The 20,215-nt window shown below is 34.5% G+C and overlaps 2 protein-coding genes across 4 annotated transcripts in view; both read left to right on the forward strand.

Annotated features, from left to right (window-relative positions):
- The first annotated feature begins 454 nt into the window (after positions 1–454).
- Positions 455–13,972, forward strand: LOC106774157 (protein transport protein SEC23). The gene is made up of 12 exons (XM_014661035.2): positions 455–1,348; positions 2,058–2,231; positions 2,834–2,995; positions 4,547–4,689; positions 6,559–6,634; positions 6,712–6,887; positions 6,985–7,066; positions 9,745–9,822; positions 12,002–12,163; positions 12,266–12,529; positions 13,088–13,192; positions 13,642–13,972. The coding sequence occupies exons 1-12, from the start codon at positions 617–619 to the stop codon at positions 13,780–13,782; spliced, it is 2,295 nt and encodes a 764-aa protein (XP_014516521.1). The 5' UTR covers positions 455–616; the 3' UTR covers positions 13,783–13,972.
- Positions 13,973–20,012: 6,040 nt separating this feature from the next.
- Positions 20,013–20,215, forward strand: part of LOC106773872 (protein FAR1-RELATED SEQUENCE 5) — a 3,072-nt gene continuing 2,869 nt past the window's right edge. Inside the window, exon 1 of one of the 3 annotated variants that reach the window (XM_014660634.2) lies at positions 20,013–20,117. In XM_014660634.2, the coding sequence (XP_014516120.1) occupies position 20,117 (1 nt within the window). In that variant the 5' untranslated portion in view covers positions 20,013–20,116. The remainder of the gene's footprint in view (positions 20,118–20,215) is intronic. The other 2 variants (XM_022786458.1, XM_014660635.2) reach the window with 2 other exon arrangements.

Below are 20,215 nucleotides of genomic sequence, written 5' to 3' on the forward strand. Positions count from 1 at the left end.
ATATATATATATATATATATATATATATATATATAGTGGTATATAAATTTCGTACAGATAATTCATATATAAGAATAGGCATATATAAGAATAGGAATAGAAATAGAAAAGGATAAATTACCTACATTGTTTTTAGTGATTAGTATTTTTTTTCTTCAAATTGAATTCCTATTGATTTAACCATTTGTTTTTGGCCTTTTTTTTTTCTTGTCCACATGTTTGTTAAGTTTTTCATATGATATTAAGTTATATTAGTTGTATTGAGATGACAAAAGCATGTAAGTTCTTTGATAAAAAGATATCGAAAGACCACACAAAAAACTTAAATACGTAATAATATTAATAAATGTAATAATAATATTAGATACTATTCAATTTATTTTATATAATAGTTATAAACTCCTCTCTGAAAGTATGTTGGTTACTACTGACTGCATCAACCAACCAATCAAAAGTCACCATTAGGTCTCTGTTTTGATTCAATATTGAATGCATGCTTATTTTTTTCAGTGATACTGTGATCAAAGCCGTTTGAGTGGGAGCGACAGAGACTCGCCATAACAACCAGGATCGCTCTCTCGTGTTCCTTCTCTTTCCTCTAACCGGTCCTCTCACCATGGCCGAATTCTTGGATCTCGAATCCCAAGACGGCGTGCGAATGCCCTGGAACGTGATCCCAGGAACCAAGCAAGACGCCCTAAACTGCGTCGTTCCGGTCTCCGTTGTCTACACTCCCATAAAGCAATTCCCCTCCATGCCAGTCCTCAATTACACGCCTCTTCGATGCCGCACGTGCCGCTCCGTTCTCAATCCCTTCTGCATCGTCGACTTTGCCGCCAAGATCTGGATCTGTCCCTTCTGCTTCCAGCGCAACCACTTTCCCCCTCACTACGCCTCAATATCTGACGAATCCCTCCCGGCCGAGCTTTTCCCGCAGTACACCACCGTCGAGTATAACTCCGACGCTTCGTCCGCTGCCTCCGCCGCCGTACCTCCCGTTTTCCTCTTCGTCGTTGACACCTGCGTCATCGAGGAGGAGATTGGATTCCTGCGCTCCGCGCTCGCGCAGGCCGTCGAGCTCCTCCCCGAGAATTCCCTTGTTGGGCTCATCACCTTCGGGACGTTCGTGCATGTTCACGAGTTAGGGTTTGGTGCGTTGCCGAAGACGTACGTCTTCAAGGGATCGAAGGATGTCACCAAGGACCAGCTCCTCGAACAGATGAGCTTCTTCGCCAAGAAGCCCCGCCCGGCCGTTGGTGTGGTTGCCGGGGCGCGCGACGGGCTGTCCGCGGACAGCATTTCGCGGTTCCTCGTACCGGCGTCCGAGTGCGAGTTCACAATCAATTCGGTAATGGTTGTTGATTTGGAGTATGTTTAGTGTTAATTTCTGTGTGCGCACGGTTGCTACTCTCCATTTGGGAATGCCTGTTGAATGCCGTTGGCAGTGGAATGAAATGAACTCGAATTGCGTATATTTGATGTTGATTTTGCGTGTATGTGTGTGTGCACCCTTTGCGCTCTCAATTCGGTTATGTTTGTTTAGTGTCTCTTGTAGTGGAATGAAATGAATGTGGAAGTGTTTTTTGTCACCTGCACGGTGTTTTTTTTTTTTTTTTTTTTTTTTTTTTTTTTTTTTTATAATTTTCAGACACATGTAGCTGATCCAGCTGCAATTGCAAATGTCATGTGGTGGCAGACACTCCAAACACCTTGACATTGTGGTCAAAACTGTGTTCATAGACTGTTTTAAGGTGCTGGCCTCTGGTGTTAATTTGTGTGTATAGACTCTATTTTCAATTTGGGAATGTTAGTTGAGTGTCTCTTGCAGTGGAATGAAATGCATTTGGTGTGTATAATTTTTTTCTGTGCTAAATTGTGTGTACACTCCACCCTCAATATGGTACTGTTTGTTAAGTTTCCCTTGTAGCGGAGTAGAATGAATTTGAGTGTTTTCTGTGTTAACTTTTGTGTTGAGTGTTTCTTGTAGTGAAATGAAATGAATTTGGAGTGTATTTTGTGTTGGCTTATGGGTGGTATACCTGTGGTTTGGTCTGCAGGTTTTGGAGGAGCTGCAGAAAGATCCTTGGGCAGTGCCCACTGATCAGAGAGCAACTCGGTGTACCAGCACAGCTCTGAGTATCGCAGCAAGTTTGTTAGGGGCATGTGTCCCTGGTTCTGCCGCGAGAATAATGGCATTTATTGGTGGACCGGCTACTGAAGGACCTGCTCCTGTAAGAGCCTCTTATGCAACTTATGTAGTTATATATAAGTTTGTCAATGTGTTATTTATTGTTGTAGTTGTGCATGTAGCAAAATTTGAGTTCTATAATTAGTTAGTGTTGTGGGTTATTAGAGTGAACATTAATAAGTGAAGCCTGTGTGATCAATGGAGTGTTTAGGCTGGTAGTAAAGGAACCTTTTCAGCAAGAAAGTGTTGAGGTTAATAATTATACTTTAAGTTTAGGCTTCAAAGATTCCTTAGGATGAGAACATATTTCAGACAGATTTTTCTTATCATGACTGTATTTTAGAAGGAACTCTATTATGACATCTTTTAGTAAAATTGAGTGTTGTACTTCCCCCCCTCCTCTGTAGTATCTAAACACAAATATTTAGCTTAGAGTGCATTTGCTATGTTGGCATTTTCTAATTGGCATGTAGAATGGATCTTGGTGTTTTGAATGCCTGCATCAGAGTAATGTATTTAACTTGGAGTCCATTTTGTTGAACTTGTAAAATGGAGTTTGCATCATAGGCTATAATGAATTTCATTTTACTTGATTGGTTGATGACATTCGGCTGATTCTCTCTTATGAACTATTGTATATTTCAGATTGTATCCAAACAACTTTCTGAACCAATTCGATCCCACAAGGATCTGGATAAAGATTCTGTGCCACATTACCATAAATGCGTGAAATTCTATGATGGACTTGCGAAGCAGCTTGTACATCAAGGACATGTACTAGATCTCTTTGCTTGTGCTCTTGATCAGGTAATGTTCACTTTTATCAACTGACCTTTTTTTGGTCTGTACACAGCAGTTTACATGTGTATAAGTTAACCGCTGTTTGTCTCTGTTTCCCCCTAAAGAACCTTCACTGTTAAGGTTTTGCCAAACTTAGAATATTTAAGCAACAATCTAACTTCCGGATATCCATTGTAATTAAGAATTTGTGACGATGCTATAACTTGTAATTTACTTCTTCCCATTCTGTAATATAATTTTCCAAAGTGGCGGATGCAGAAGATTTTGCTTTATGTCGAATCTTCATGCTATAACCTCCTTGCATCTTTTTATTTGATAAAATTGTTGAGTTCAAACTTTTTTTGAACATAAAATATAAGTGTTGTGCTCAAACAAATACTCCAAATAGGAGCAAAAAATCCATGCTGCACATAAATTTGGTCTCTTTACTTCTATTTCTGCCAAAACCACCTATAAAGTCTAGATACTACATGGGCTTGATATCAAACAAATATTGGGACACAACAATTTCTCGAAATTTAACATGTGATAATTTATTCGTACATAAAAAAATTATAAAACATTTTATATAAATGAAAAAATATTGATAAAGAAAGAGATATTGATCCTTTCTTATTAATTCATAACTGTGAAGATCACAATTCAGAAATAGACATTTGTGACTGTTAACCAAAAAAGTACTCTCTGTCCATGTCATAACAATTTTTGGCTAACTGTTCTATATTAATATACATCTTGGTATAACTCAAACAAGTATTGAGACTCTACGCAAAAGCCTAGAATTAGGAGCATTGCTAAATTACCGGCTTCAATTTTTTTAGCATTTGCTATTCTCCAGTCTATAAAAATTATTGATATTTATTCTATGCTTCGAGGAGAAAAAATTCTCTGGAAATGTCTTTTATTCCAGTCCACTCATTTTATATTATTGTTTAGAACTAACTAGAATCAGTAAACAACGAGAATGTTTTTTTTTTTCCGGCATTAACAAAAGAGAATATGTTGAGTGTTTCTTGTAGTGAAACATAGAGTATAATGATTATACTTATATTTTTTTCCCACAAACATTTTTTTTACCAAGTTTCTTTCTCTTCCCCTTATTTCTTACTTATTATGAGTATTCTTGATCTGTCTTGCCTGAAATCTTCTCTTCTATTTTTATTTGTTAGATCTAATTATATGAAAAATAATTTTTTCAATCATTATTTTTAAATGAAGGTGGATGATATTTTGAGGCAGTCCTTCCAATGAACTATAATTCTAGTGCCTCTCACCATTAATAATTAGAATGTCCAAATTCATAATTCCTGTAGTCTGAAATCCCTGGTTTGTTTATGGGTAAAATAAAAAATAGTTGATAATTTTGTGACCTGCCATCTGATTTCATTTCTGGTCAAGTTATGTGATGCTAAGCTTTATACTTTTGTTGGACTATATTGTCTGACAAAAGTGTTATTATTTCTGTAGATGTTTGACATTTTTGTTTGTGGTTGTTTTGCTTTGTACAATTTTCACATTGAAAAATATTAAATTTCTTGTGTATACTTTATTCTCCAGGTAGGAATTGCTGAACTTAAAACTGCTGTTGAAAGGACTGGAGGCCTTGTTGTACTTGCTGAAAGTTTTGGTCATTCGGTATTCAAGGATTCACTTAAGCGTGTTTTCCAATCGGGTGATTATGATTTGGGTCTATCCTCAAAGTAAGTCTTATATTTTTCATTTTCTTTTTCTGATGTGTGGATTTTCCTTATTTTCTATTGAAGAGGCCACACAGAGAATAGAGATATGACCAAATAATAATGTATAAACAGGTTTCAATCTCACCTTATTAAGTCAGTTTTGTGAGGTTGAATTAGTTTTAAATTTTACTTTCTTAAAGATAATATTAGAGTTATTCAAAGCCTATCTTAGTCAAGCTTGTCGGGTCTTATTCAAAGCCTACTATCGGGTTCCCCTAGTTCCACACTTGAAGTATCTAGTCCTTAGTGTTAAGGAGTGTATTAAAGAGCCCACATTAATTAGCAATAAAGGGAAATTAAGACATATAAGTGGATGAAAACCTCATTTTATAAGTTAGTTTTACAAGGTTGAGTTAGATTTAAATTTTATTTTCTTAAGATGGTATTAGAGTCTATCCTAGGCTTAAATATTTTATGTATGTTTAATGCTTGTAATAATATAAAAATAAAGGTGATGAAAAAAAGGAAAAAGAAAAAGAATGACTAAGAAAGTATTATGACTGTTGTGGATAGAGTACTAGGACCGTTACAGTTGTATATATTAGTTGAATGTTATATTTGAGGTTTGGTTTAGGAAAAAGAGATAGTGTGGGATTTGGGACGTGATGTCTTATTCAGCATGGGTAGTTAAGTCTTCTAGCGGATCAAGGTTTAATCCAAAGGACAATGCAAATTCATAAAACATGATTATTAGCTGTACACCAATAAGCAACAACACTGTTAACTTTTGAGCACTTTTTTCATTTTTAATTGCTGACACTTTTCAAACACGTATTTTAAATGTATCTAAACGTATCCGTGTCAGATACATCCTAGACACGGATGTGCTGGCTTGATGAATGTATCGGTGCATCACGGCATTGGATATATTAGGGGTGGTGTAATACAATATCATTACCTAAAACTACTATTTACTAATACTTTGGTTAAGCACTAGTACAACTGGCCTCTGAGCCATCCAATTCATATATCTTTTAAGACTCTCTTACAAGTTTAACTTGTTCTGTGGTAGTCTATCTTTCTAACATAAAAGGAATAACAGTGAAAGAGTTGATCAACACTTTTAGCTGTACCGAATCCCTAATTATATTATTTTGGTAATCAGCATGTTCTTGGCTGCTGACTTGTTGATTCAATCAGCTCCATTCTTTTATATATTAGAAGAACCAAGCTTTGACACCAAGCTAGTGCTGGATAATAGACCATAAACTATGAAGCTCGGACATGGCTCACAAATGGTGTGCCCTGTGTCTAACATGTATCGGATACCGACACAACAACACTCATAGGACATGTATCGTAGAAGTGTCCAATTCGAAAGACATTTTCTTTGTCTTTGACATAATTTTGACAGATTCCAACACAATGTTAACAAGGGAAAATACGATGATTTTCTGAAACCCATATACTTGTAAACTTATTGCATAAATTTGTATTATGATTATAGAAATGAGGAACAAATCTTATATGATCACTACTTTTCACTTTTTGGATATTATATAGACTTATTAAGTTCATTTCTGTATTAGGTGACAATATGTTTAGATTATTATATTTAACTAGCCTTGTTTATAGATGATTTTCATTTTGAGTATATAGATATTGGTTGTTAAATTAAATGGTTCATAATGATTTAATATATAGATCCGTGTCCCTATGTTTTACATGAGTCGAAGTGTCTGTGTCGTGTCTTCCATGACCGTACTGCAAATGTATATCGTTCCCATTTATAACATATATTAAACTCTTAACAGTTAGTATAGATGGTTCTGATTGTCATGTGTTGCATTATATATTGACTCATTTCTTATTTAACTTTATTTTTTGCAGTGGAATATTTGAGATAAACTGCTCTAAGGACTTGAAAATCCAGGGTATTATTGGCCCTTGTGCATCTCTTGAAAAGGTATGTCTAGAATGTCTAACCTCTTTTCTTCTACTTACCTCCACAACAGAGGCTTATCTACCTATCTATATCTGCAGAAAGGCCCATTATGCTCAGATGTTGTTATTGGTCAAGGGGGTACAAGTGCATGGAAGATGTGTGGACTCGACAAATCCACATCATTGTGCCTATTTTTTGATGTTGTGAGGAAGGAAAGTCCTGATGCAGCCATTCAGGCCACAAGCAATCAATTTTACTTCCAATTCTTGACTTAGTATGAACACTGTCTCTATCCTCCTTCGAGTAATGTTTTGTCTGTTATGGTAACGTACTTGAAATATTTCTCACTCATCACAGATGTTTTGCTTCAGTTATCAGAATAGCAAAGGGCAGATGAGATTACGGGTTACGACACTGTCAAGGAGATGGATTGCTGGACCCGAAAGTATACAGGTAAGATTTTATCTGCAACCTTTTGATTCGTTATACCTGCAAAACAAAGCCTTTGTTCACTCTTTCTACCACTATATTCCTTCCCTTGCTTTGCTTCTTTGTTGGAAGCTTTTGGTTTTGGGGTAATTTGTTTAGCTGAGTGTTAAGTGCCAAGTCTAGGCTTTGGAGCTGAAGTGAAGTTAAGACAGTTGTTCAATAGTGTTGAAGTATAATGTCTTTGTTTTATTATTAATATTTATGTTAGGGTTTTGTTAGGGGCTTCCCGTCCTTTTATTTTTCAGAACTACTGTCTTCTATAAATGTAGTAGAAGTTGTATCAGACTTTCTGAATCAGAAATATAAGACTTTTCATTTTCTCTCAACTTCAAGTAATGGGTTGGTATTTAGGAAGTAGGTTGCTTCTTTTTATGATATGCAATTGGGTTGCTGTGCTCCTTTTATCTGAAATATTGGCCATATATGATATATGTGTATATATATGTTAGTAGAAATAAGTTGGTCTGTACAATTTATATAGTCATCATATATAAGTCAATATGTACACTTGTAGGTTTTATTAATGAGTTAGTCAGTACATCTGTCAGTTTTGTTGTAAGCAATGTCTATAAATACGTTTCTGTATTCATATTTTCAGTGTGATGTGATAATAAAATTTTCAGTTCATTTTCTCTGATTCTCTCTTCAGTTTTGTTGATCTAAGAATATATATATATATATATATATATATATATATATATATAGTCAATACATCTGTCAGTTTTGTTGTAAACGGACTTATCACAGTTCTTGTATGAGGGAGAGGCCGTGATAAAGTTATCTGATTTTGTTACTTTGAGGTCACACAGAATCTAATCATAAAAATAGCCTCTATGGTTATGGGAGTTAATCTGGGGTAGATATAGTCACCCTAGACCCAACAATGTGGATACCTCATGCATCGGTCACCAGTTTTAGTTTACTGCTATACAAAGATGAGGGGTTATTTATGGCTTAGGGCCTAACCTCACCCTTCGAAATTGGCTTGCATGGTGTGGACTCTTAAGTTCTTGGAGTAGATGTCTCGGTGGCCCCACACTGACATTTTATTTAGCCTTTTTAGTCAACCCCTCTGTAGGTAGTCCTCTGAGAGATACTATGACCTACAGGTGACCACCTAAGATGGGCTTCCAACTCATCCTTAATTACTAGGGGGTATGGGCTTGTGTAAGAATAATTATTAAATTTATGTATGTTAGAGTGATTATTAAGTCTAAAGTAGGGAGTAGCGTGTTGGGAACTATTTCCAGCTGTACCTATGAGTCTAGAGCAACCTGAGTTGTACTTAATTTTGTACCTCGGAAGGCCTTTGATCTTTCATCTTTCCATTGTATCACTTTCTCATCATTATAGATAGAAGATCATAAGAAGAGTCTTTTAAACCAATTCAAGGCATCTAAAATAGATCCATCTATCTCTGTTTTTAATATTCATATGGTATTAGAACCATGAATTTGAGCCTTTCCTAACGAGATTTATTGTTTATTGGATTTATCATACAATCCGTTATCGGGCCGCTATTTGATTTGATATGTATATAGCTCAACGTGAGGAGTGTGTTGGAGATCTTACATCAACTAGAGAAATAAGGCATGTTTATAATATATAAGTGGGTGTAAACCTCATCTACAAGCTAGTTTTGTAGGAATGTATTAGACTTAAAGTTCACTTCTTAACATGATATCAGAGCATGTGATCTGAGTTTTTTCTAGCACTATCTTTGCTGTCTGCGGCAGCCAGCAGTGGCTGTTGGTGGCAGTCAGAATTTTGTCTTAAATTGGACTCATCCTTCATGAGTAGGGGCTATGGGCTTGGAACAGTGCAGTACAATTGGCCCAACAACAAATCTAGGACAGATTCTGGTATAATTTTAGAATTTGGACTTACAGACTAATTGAAGCCCATAAAATTAACTTGTAAGGTGGGGATTGTGGAAGTCTTGTAAGCACTATTTAATTCATATCACTATTCAATTTGAGATTAATACATACTGCCCCTTCAATCCTGTAATTAAGGTAGCCCAAAGAAGCTACTGCTAAGGTGTATTATGTCCATGTGTTATAGATGATGTGAGCTTAATTTAAGCCCCCAGAAGGGGTGAGCATTAACCAACTCATTTTAAGGAGTACTATGACCGAATGCTAAGATGATGTGCGATCCTGACACACATTCCTTGCTCCTGGAATTGGATATTTGGAGCATAAAGTTGGTTAGATTGGATATCTGCTGGTATCTCATTATCAAGGTCGGGTTAGTGTTGATACCTTGTCCAGTTCCATGTTATAATTAACTGCGCTTACCTCTAAAAGCTAACTTGACATGAGGTAGGTGTATTGCTCAAGCCATTTGTACAATACTTTTGCCATATATCTAGTAAATGTGGGGTCTTCTATGTCTATTATGTGGGATAACCATGCTCAAGCCATTTGTAGAATACTTTTTGCCATATATCTAGTAATGCATGGTCTTCAATGTCTATTTTATGTTGGATAACCAGTGCTTTTGGCTGTTCAATGTTGCATGGGATAATTTTTCAAGTAACTTGAGTACTCTACTTCTTTCTTGATGTTATAGAAAAATCATTTGGTTGTTATTTTATGAAAGATTTCAGTGTTTCTATAACAATTATGTCTAAATTGTAGGACTTGATTGCTGGATTTGACCAAGAAGCAGCTGCCATAGTCATGGCTCGTCAAGTCTCCTTCAAAATGGAAACAGAGGTGAGTGCTGGATGATTTTTTTTTATTTTTTTATTTTTTTATTTTTTTTTAATAAAGACTACCAACTCTAAGTCATTAAAAGAAAGAGGCGCAACTTCAAGAATTGAAGCCCCTTCACGTGGATCTTGTTCATCTCCACCAATATCACACATTTTTCTTTCATTCTCTTTATAACTATTACACTTTTTTGATGGGGGGCAAAGCTTTGTGTGTATTTGTTAGGTTTCTAGATAGAGGAAACCAGGAAAACGAATGCAAACTCCCAAACTCACTGATTACACCTTGTATTATTGATTCTAGGAAACAAGTGCAGCATGAGGGCATCCAAGGGACAATGTTCCCTTCAAATAGGATGTCAAAGATCCTGTCAACAATTCTACAAAACATCCAAAAGGTCCCCCGCATACAAGGACCCCCCAACTATATATAGAAAAACTCACTCATCCTAGCAACCTGAGTAACAACTACTTTTTAATATGTTTTCTCCTAACATACACATTACATGATAGATTCAGGGTCCTATCATTACATATCCTATCAGTATTAAAATTAAATCTTCAGTTCTTTTTTGGATTAATCCTATTTCTTTTCATAAAGTGAATAAATTAATATATGCTTCAGTTTCTCTTTTAACGAGAAGACAATGATGACTTTAGGATTAAGCCTACTCTTATTTGTTGGACTTGGGTACGACCCAATATGTGCCATAAAAGTACGCATATGTACCCTAGTTAAGTACCTATTTGTTTTGTAAAATATTTTTGGCACGTAACTACCCAATGAGTATTGGGTTCATATATGTACCGGGATGGATACAACATGATTTTAGGAGTATCTATGCTTCTTATTTGGTCATTAACTTATAAATTTCATTAGTCACCCATGATTTTTCTTGTTAAGGTGCTTTTTCAGCACTATTCCTCACTGACCTCTTATTCTATGATTTTTCTTGGTCATGTGAGCTGTGATGTGTTTCTATCCACATCTAGACTGTGACTTTCTCCTCACTGCAATGCAATTCAGCTGTGGTTAATTTTTTTTTTCTGGCCTTTTTGCTAATAATTCCACCAAACTCATTTTTGCTTGCTTGAGCCTGATCTGTAGTCCATCCTTTTTGTGTGAACCAGCCAAATCATCTAGTGATTGTGAACCTCTTCTCTGTTGATTCGTCTTTCTTGGTTACTGTCAAAACCGTGCTTCTTATTATGTATTAGGAAGTTTTTTTTTTTTATTCTTGCTATAATTTTATTCTTTATTACAGCTGTATCTTGCTGTTAATACTAGGATTATGTATTCAGAAATAATCCCATAATCACTGGGATTTTGTTTTTTTAGAATTTACTATTTATATTTCTTAAAATAACCAGGAGGCTCGTGTATTTTTATAGGTCCAATGGCCTCATTATTAAAAAACAGAAGAAATATATTATTCTTTCTAAATTTGAGAGTTATGTCTCACTTGGGAGCATTCCCATTCCCAACAATACACACTAGAGTGACGATTCATGCGTTTCCAAGAATGAATTGCACGATACATAGCAATATGGGAGTAAAAACAAGTGTTTCAACTATTTGTATCGTGAGGGAGAAAAGTCGTATTGTAATATTCGTATTGTGTATTGTACGATACTTGCTACCATGCATTGCAGTACTATGGTTTCTCACAAACTAGGAAATCATGTACACAAGTTTGAATATGCCTTCTTGAATAAGTGGATCCCTGTCGGATGTGCAAATTAATTTACTGAACTTACATGCATTATAATCAATTGTTAACTGTTTTAGAAATCACTTAGCAAAACTGTTCTGGAGTTTCTTTTAACTATTCTGTTAATGAGGATTTCAAAACCAAATCTGCAAGAGAGGAAAGAAAATCCAACAGCATTTAGTTATAATCCAGCTAAAAACTATATTCTGCATGAAAAGTGTCATGGGGTTTCCTTTGCTTCTTTCATGAAAAACAATGAAGATGCATAGCCAATTGAAAAACCCATCATACTTGTGTATTGTTGAAAAGTCCAATAACAAATGATCAATAGTCTCAGGAGTACTCTTTGCCGCATGACACACCCATAGTTGTGAGAACTGAGAACCTGCTCATCTCTTTTTCACTGATCTGCTTATGTGGTTTTGCTCTTTTATGTTTTCATGTTTTGTAATGATGTAATTTTGGAATCAGGCTGAATTTGATCCTATCAGATGGTTGGACAAGGCATTGATAAATGTGTGTTCCCGATTTGGGGAATTTCAAAAGGACACACCATCTTCTTTCAGTTTGTCTCCCAGGCTGTCAATATTCCCACAATTTATGTTTCATTTCCGACGCTCTCAATTTGTTCAGGTATTGTAGTGTCGGATTTTTGTAAGTTTGTGATATTTGGTGCACGTGCACCAATATTTGTACGCAAGTGTTTACCTATTTCCCTAATTACATTTATCACAGGTCTTTAACAACAGCCCAGACGAGACTGCTTACTTTAGAATGATACTGAACCGTGAAAATGTTGCTAATTCTGTTGTCATGGTTCAGCCTTCATTGATTTCTTATTCATTCCATTCTGGTCCGGAACCAGCACTTCTTGATGTTGCTGCCATTGCGGCTGATAAGATCCTCCTTTTGGATTCATTTTTCACTGTTGTTATTTTTCATGGTTCAACAATTGCTCAGTGGCGTAAGGCTGGATATCATAATGAACCGGAACATCAGGTATTCTTTGATCAATTGCTAATCTGAGAATAATTATTCTATTTAGTTTTGATCTGAGGTTTTTGTTGGGGAATTACAATATCCAACTCACTGTCAGTATTTTTTATTTTTTTTTATTTTCAGTCTTGGGAAAAATTATTGTATATTATGGACTTTTATAGATCATATTGATTTAAGATTAAATTCAGTAAGGGGCTTGGGCTTGCTGCCAAGTTTATTTTTCAGGTATAGGGCTATATTTGCAGCTACTGCAAAGTTTTGGCAAATCTGGCAGCTCCTTGGCTGCAGTTAGGCATCCGTTTTATAATACTTTGGCTTCATTTTATTTTCTGAATTTTATCATTCTTGTATTAATTGTTTGGTGAGAAATCCATGCTATGGCCTGTGTTATATCGAGCCAACCTGGTAATTTGAATTGGTATTTGGATACCTTCACCAGGTCTTAGTAAGCTTCTATCAGTGTTTTCTTGATGTCATATTGTCTAGAACTGCACTAAATCACCAATGTTCTTACCTTGACATTGACAATTTATTTGATTAAGTCGCTATATTTTTCAGGCATTTGCTCAATTTCTACGAGCTCCTCATGATGATGCAGATTTAATAATAAAGGAGAGGTTTCCAGTACCTCGCCTGGTCATTTGTGATCAGCATGGCTCTCAGGTTACTTTTTATTTTTTCATGCCATTGATCACCTTATAGTACAATAATTGGCTTGCTTGCTTGCTGCTATCGTTTGTTTTTCATTACTGCTAATTAGTCACCCCTTTCATTGTTTGTTAATAACCATGCTGTCATTACAGAATTATTGTTCTGAATTTTTTTTCTTTTAATTTTGCTTGTATTTCATTCAGCACTTGCATGCATGTACACCGGCTAAGAGAATTTACATGTCAGTTTCATTTTAAAAGTTCTTCCTATAGGTTGTTTATGTATGATAAGAATAATTCTTATTTATTGGTGAGCTTGAATTTGAATATAGCTGTAATTTAATTGATGTGATTATGTGCTGAACTAACTGGAATATGCATACTAGTATTTTTTTTTTTCAGTGTGACTAGCTCCATTCGTTTCACAGTAATTTAAGATGTTTTGTGTTGATGTATGTGCAGGCTCGATTTTTACTGGCAAAGTTAAATCCTTCTGCGACTTACAGCACCGAAAATTATAATCCTGGAGGAGATATTATCTTCACTGATGATGTTAGCTTTGAGGTCTTCCTGGATCACTTACAAAGATTAGTAGTTCAATAAATTATGACATTGGAGTTTTTGTGTAAAATTTTCTTTTTATTGCTGCCTGTACATTAACTTCATTTTAGAATGCTGTTACAATTTCCAATTTTGTGCAAATTGTTGTAATTATTTGGAGTCGAGCGTTCAGATCAGTGACACACAAGTAAATCTATTTTCTTTGTAGCTATATATCGAGGTTTGAAGCTTTTCTTTGGTGGCGAAAGTTTTGTATGTTCTAGTGAATAACATAAACCTTTTTTTTTATTCTTAAAATTAATTTGTTTTAGTTCTTATACTTTCGTATTGATCTGTTTTTTAAAATTACACTCTTCTAAAAGGAGATCAAAGACTGATAATGTGTGTGTATATATATATGAACGAAGACTGCATTTGACTCGCTAAAAAAGTAGAACATAAATTTAGTTGCTACCTGTATGATTCTAAAATTGGTCATGGAACATAAAATAACATATGGAATGAGGGATGCTTTGTCAAATTTTATCGCCGTAAGTTTCAAATACTCTCATTTTTTTAGTATTGAGTATATTAGTTTTTAAATTAAGTGTCGAATAAATTATTTAAGCCCATGAAAAGGTAGTTATTTGTATTTCGTTAGTATTATGTTGACTAGTCTTTTTTTTAAACGATCTTTGAAACATTTAATATTTTCATTTTGGTATTTCAAGTTATTATTTATCATAACAAGCATGTAACAAAAAAAATAAAAAATTAATACATATCATTCTTTAACACTCTAAATTGTAAGACATGTGATTCAACTTATTGATCACATGAATAACATAATTGACACAGGCAGCAAAAAAGAAAAATACTTAAACTAAAGTGTTTAATTTATCAGGTATGTAGAGTTAAAAAAATGTATTTATTATGCACTAAAAATTAGTTGTGTATTGAAAATCTTAGAGTTGTTAAAATGGGTCTCAACCTGCGGGTCAATTTGGTCCATCACGGATTTGAGTATGGTGGGGTTTAAAAAAATTGTATTTTTTTTTATGTGGGTCAAATTTCAACCCAGTTCATTTAAATTCGACTCATGTGGTGGGCCGGGTTGGCCTACCAACCCACCTACCTAATTTTATTTTATTAAAATTTAATTTTAATTTTATAAAAAGATATTTATTATTATTTTTTGCTTGAAAAAATTATGTAAGTTTCCTGTTTTCAAAATTAATTAAACATCCGGGAGTGAAATTTGTTTAGATTTGAATTATAGAAAGTTTGTAATTTTTTTATTTAAAAAAATTACAATTAAGTGAGCCAATGAGCCAACTCGTTTATCCACCAACCCGTGGTGGGTCGAGCCAGGTTCGAATTTTTCTGGCTCGCTAATAAATGAGTCGGGTTGGGTTGACTCCCTAAGTGTCCAACTCGTGGTGGGTCGAGCCGGGTCAGGCTAGGTTACCCGTTTTGACAACTCTAGAAAATCTGAAACTTATTTAAGCTACTTTATAGAAAAATGTTAGACGTACGACAATATATGTATGTACACCAGTCCAACACCATTAAGTGACATTATTGTAGTAATTTATTGTTGAAATGTATTAAGTTTATATTGTTTTGTGTGTATCCATAAGAGGTGGAGTTGTATTCTGTCCACCATGGTATTATATATATATATATATATATATATATATATATATATATATATATATATATATATAAAATACCAAAACCTTGTAAAGAAGTATGAAAGAATAAAATGTTTTAGTTAGCTCTCTGACATGGTATCAAGAGCCAGACCCAGTGTGTCGCCTCTATCGTCGTCACTTTCCACCGTCGTCGCTGGTATTGGAGTTGTCATCGCCGTCGTTCGTTGTCGTCGTCGCCTTTTGTCAGGCAAAGTTAAGGATTAGGTTCGCCTTGAGAAGCGCGACCCAACTCTGGTGGTCGCCTCCTAAGAAACCTCTGCACGCTCCTCCACGCTTCTCTCCGACAAGTCTCTGGAGCGTATTCCCCACACGCCGCCTTCTCGATGTCATATCGATATCACGCCATTGCCGATCGTTTCGCCGAAGCTTCCTGAGCGTGTTTTGGCCCTTGCTTCGCTATTTCAGTGACTGTAGTTTGTAGCTAGGGTTTTCTCCTTCAAGCTTATTTTCTCCCCCAATGCTACTACCCTTCATTATGTATGGAACCAAATTCCAGATTTCCATATTAAGCCTTCTTCATCATTAACACCAGATTTCGCACTATACTACTGATGAGCTTTATTTCTCTTAGTATGGTTAGACAGGGATTCTAATTTCCCTTAGTCATAAGACTTTGTCTCTGTTTTGGATTCCTATGTTTTGTTTCTTCTCACATATTTAGAATGACATCCTTTACTGAAATTAATTTCTCCGTATCTGTCACTTCAAGGAGAGGAGCTAATCGAGGAGGCCATGGTAGTCGAAGTGGGTACGTGCAATGCTCATACTATAAGAAAATTGGTCATACCTAAAAAAGATGTTATTCATTTCGTGGTTTTTAGATAAAACTGTGCATGCTTACAAATTTGATAATTCGAAATCAAGAATCTCAAATGAAGAGTACCAAGAATTTTTAAGATACAAGTCTGACAAATCCACCGGTCTTTGTCAGTTTCCTTCAGTGCCAAGCATGTCAACTGCATGCATCTATTAATCTGTGGAATATCAAGGTTCATGGATTCTTGACTAAGGTGCCTCGAACTATTTGTCCGGTAACACTCCTTTATTTTCCTCCATTACCCCTCAAAAAGTTCCTCAGTTGGTTACCATTGCCAATGGATCTAAATTGGCATCTCAAGGAATTGGCAAAGTGTCCTTATCTCCTTCATTAAACTTAAATTTTGCTTTGTACATTCCACATTGTCATTATAATTTAATTTCCTTGAGTCAATTGACATGTTAATTAAATTGTTCTATAACCTTTATGACTACTTCCTTTGTCATACAAGAACATGGTACGGGTCGTCGGGTTAGAGAAGGATGTGAGTCAGGAGGACTGTGTTTCCTAAAACCTAACTCTTCTGTTTCCTGCCTTTTAACTTCATCTCCTAAAATTTTACATGATCGTTTGGGTCACCCAAGTTTGTTTAAGTTGAAGTTGATGGTTCCAAGTCTTAAACACATTTTTGTCTTAGATTGTGAGTCTTGTTAGTTATGAAAACATGTTAGATCTTTTTATCTAATGAAATTTGAGATACAATGTAAGTCTGTTTTTTCTACGATTCACTCTAATATTTGGGAACCGAGTCAAGTTACTTCCTTTGGTTTTAACTATTTTGTAACCTTCATTGATAAATTTTCTCGGTGTATGTAGGTTTACCTTATGAAAGAGAGATATGAACTTTTAGTCATTTTTATGTCCTTTGTTAATGAAATCAAGAATAAATTTGGAAAGACAATTAAAATTCTCAGAAGTGATAATGCTAAGGAATATTTTTCTACTGCATTTTTTTTCATTTTTATCTTCCAAAGGAATTTTACATCAGTCAACATGTCCTCACACTCCACAACAAAGTGGCATAGCTGAGAGAAAGAATAGACATCTCATTGAAACTGCACATTCCTTTATGTTAAATACTAACGTTCCTGTTCATCATTGGGGGGATGCAATCCTCACTACTTGTCTTTTGATCAATAGGATACATTCTTCATCTCTTGAAATGTATTAAGTTTATATTATTTTGTGTGTGTACCCAACTTAAGAGGTGGAGTTGTATTCTGTCCACCATGGTATTCTATATATAGAGAATACCAAAACCTTGTAAGAAGTATGAATGAATAAAATGTTTTAGTTAGCTCTCTAACATTTATAAAGCCATCAAAGCATGTATTGGAGGGCACTATTGACTCAACAAGACATGACCAATAGGCTCTTAAATCCATTTTGCAAGTGATATGTACATTTAAACCACCATACACAAAACTTAACTAGATTTTAAACCTTTTTAACCAATTAATTTATAGGTTTAAAATCTGTCATGGAATAAAGTACCTTTCCCCAACCATGGCATTAACCGTCAACAACAAAAAATAATATATCCATTCAAATTAGTTGAATTCATGGAAAGGTCATATACTCATTTTAGGTTATTGGGCATAAAAGTTTTATCTAACACTAGTCACTTGATCCGTGTGTAAACATGTGTCTTTATTTTTCCTTTTTTTTAAGTAAGGATAACAAAAAGGATCAAGTTTATGGGTAGTTCGTTCATCGTGACTATTTCGTTAGTTTGTTTTTTTCCTGTCATTTTGTTAGCTCGTTCATCCTAATCAGCAAAACCAATCTGGTCATTCTGAATATCCAGACCATATCGTCAACTTGTCCATCCCGACTAAATCGACCAACTCATCCATCCTAGCCAGCTCGACCAGATAGGCCAACCCCCATTCCATCCATCCAGTCATCCAAGCCAGCCAGCCAGGATCGACAAGCTTGTCCAGCCCAACCATCCAAGCCGGCTTATACAAATCAGTCAGTCCGTTAATTTCGACCATTTCGTCAGCCCATCCACCCAAGCCAACCCATGCAAATCGGTCAGTCCATTAATCCCGACCATTTCGTCAGCCCATCCATCCAATACATCTCGGTCATTCAATCAATTTGGTCCATCCTATTCAACCTGGTCACCCTGTCCATCCCATCAACTTATCCATCGCAGTCAGCCCAACCATCTCGTTAGCATGTTCATCTTGGTTAAATCTGTCAGCCTAGCCGTCACACCAACCCGTCATCCTGCACATCTCATAAGCCAAGACATCCTGTCCATTCTAGTTGTCCATATCAGCACAGACAAATCGACCAGTCCGCTCATCCTATCCATCCCAACCATTTAGGCAGTGTCCATCCTCTCCAACTCGTCCATCCTAACCATCATTGTCAACTCATACATCTCGGCTAGTTTGTCCATCCTGATCATCCCATCCAAATGATAACTATAAACCCATACTATGAAAATTGAAAATCAAAACTAAGAAGGACAACACAATAACCCAAAACAACTTCTTTCAGAATCATGAAACCTAAAATGTGATTGAAGAAGACCTAATATTTAAATTGGTACTAAAAAAAAGTTAAGGAAAAAGAAGTTGAGACCGAATAAGAATATGAAAGTACGAAAAATAGTTCATGTTGAAGAAAAAGACATAATGAAAAATTTAGGTGAAAAGAATAAAAAATTTAAGTACAAACGACAAATGACTAAAACCCAAAAACCTAGACAAGTGTCATCATATTAAACTGAGTATTTTTAATAATTTCCTAAAATTTAACTTTTTTTTTTTTTTATAGATATTGACATCAACTATTAACTCCAAACCACATATAATCACACTTGACCATCAATTTAATTAAGGACGTAAACAATAAAATTATACAATAAAATTTAATTAAGCAAGACATAATTAGAGATCCATAACATTCATAAGAACTTTGCAAATGATATTAATATTTAATCAATACACATTGTACTTATTTCTTAAACATATTTATCATTATTTTAACCAATAAATTTTATTATTTTTATTAAAAGCTTAATGAAAAAAAGTCACTCGTTATTTTACTTTAACCAAAATATCATTTTATATAAATCATTTGACCTCACATTTATTAATAAATGAAAAAAAATACAATAAGACAAAATAGCAATCATATTCAGTTGTAAAAAAAAAGTAAATGACAAATATCTACTTTAAAATTATAAATTTTTAAGAATATATATAAAAGAAAAAAATTAATAGAAATTTAGTTAAGAATACTTAAATTTACCATAAACTTGAAACATTAAATATTAAATAAATACTGAAACATATTTTAATATTTAACTTGTTTTTATCAAATTTTAATATTAGACTTTTTATTTTTCTCATAACTTTTTCTCGTCAAAAAGTAATAGTAAGGAAAGAAGGAAATAGTGAAAAAAAAAAGATTTGAAAAATTTTAAAAAATACGAAAAATGAAAAAAATATTTAGTGATTGAAGAAATTTGTGAGGAAAGTAATATATAATACATTACTGGTTCGGTTTTGGTTTTGCACAGCTTTGGTTCACTTAATACATTACCACTTAATAAAAAATATTTAATAAAAATCAATAGATTTAATTTTAAATATATTATGAATAAAAATGAAAAATATTTCGAGAATCACTTAAATTTTTAAAGACAAAAAACTTAAAAACATTAGAAATATCCAAAAATGACCAACGTTAAGCCAAAAAAAATGATTTTATTACAAATGAAAAAACATAAAAGTCATGACATTCTTCTTCCTTCATTGAACACATTTACTTTCATTGTTCAACTTTCTCGCATTATCTTCCACCAATTTAACCCTACTTGCACACATCCCTGTATTAATTCCTACCAAGTAAGCTTATTCATTCGTGATTGATTCATTTCACTTCATTGCCATTAAAATTTCACATTTTCACTTATGGGTATGATTTCAGGAAAATTCTTGTATGT

Source organism: Vigna radiata, chromosome 9 (assembly GCF_000741045.1).
Source record: "Vigna radiata var. radiata cultivar VC1973A chromosome 9, Vradiata_ver6, whole genome shotgun sequence".
Lineage (NCBI taxonomy): Eukaryota > Viridiplantae > Streptophyta > Magnoliopsida > Fabales > Fabaceae > Vigna > Vigna radiata.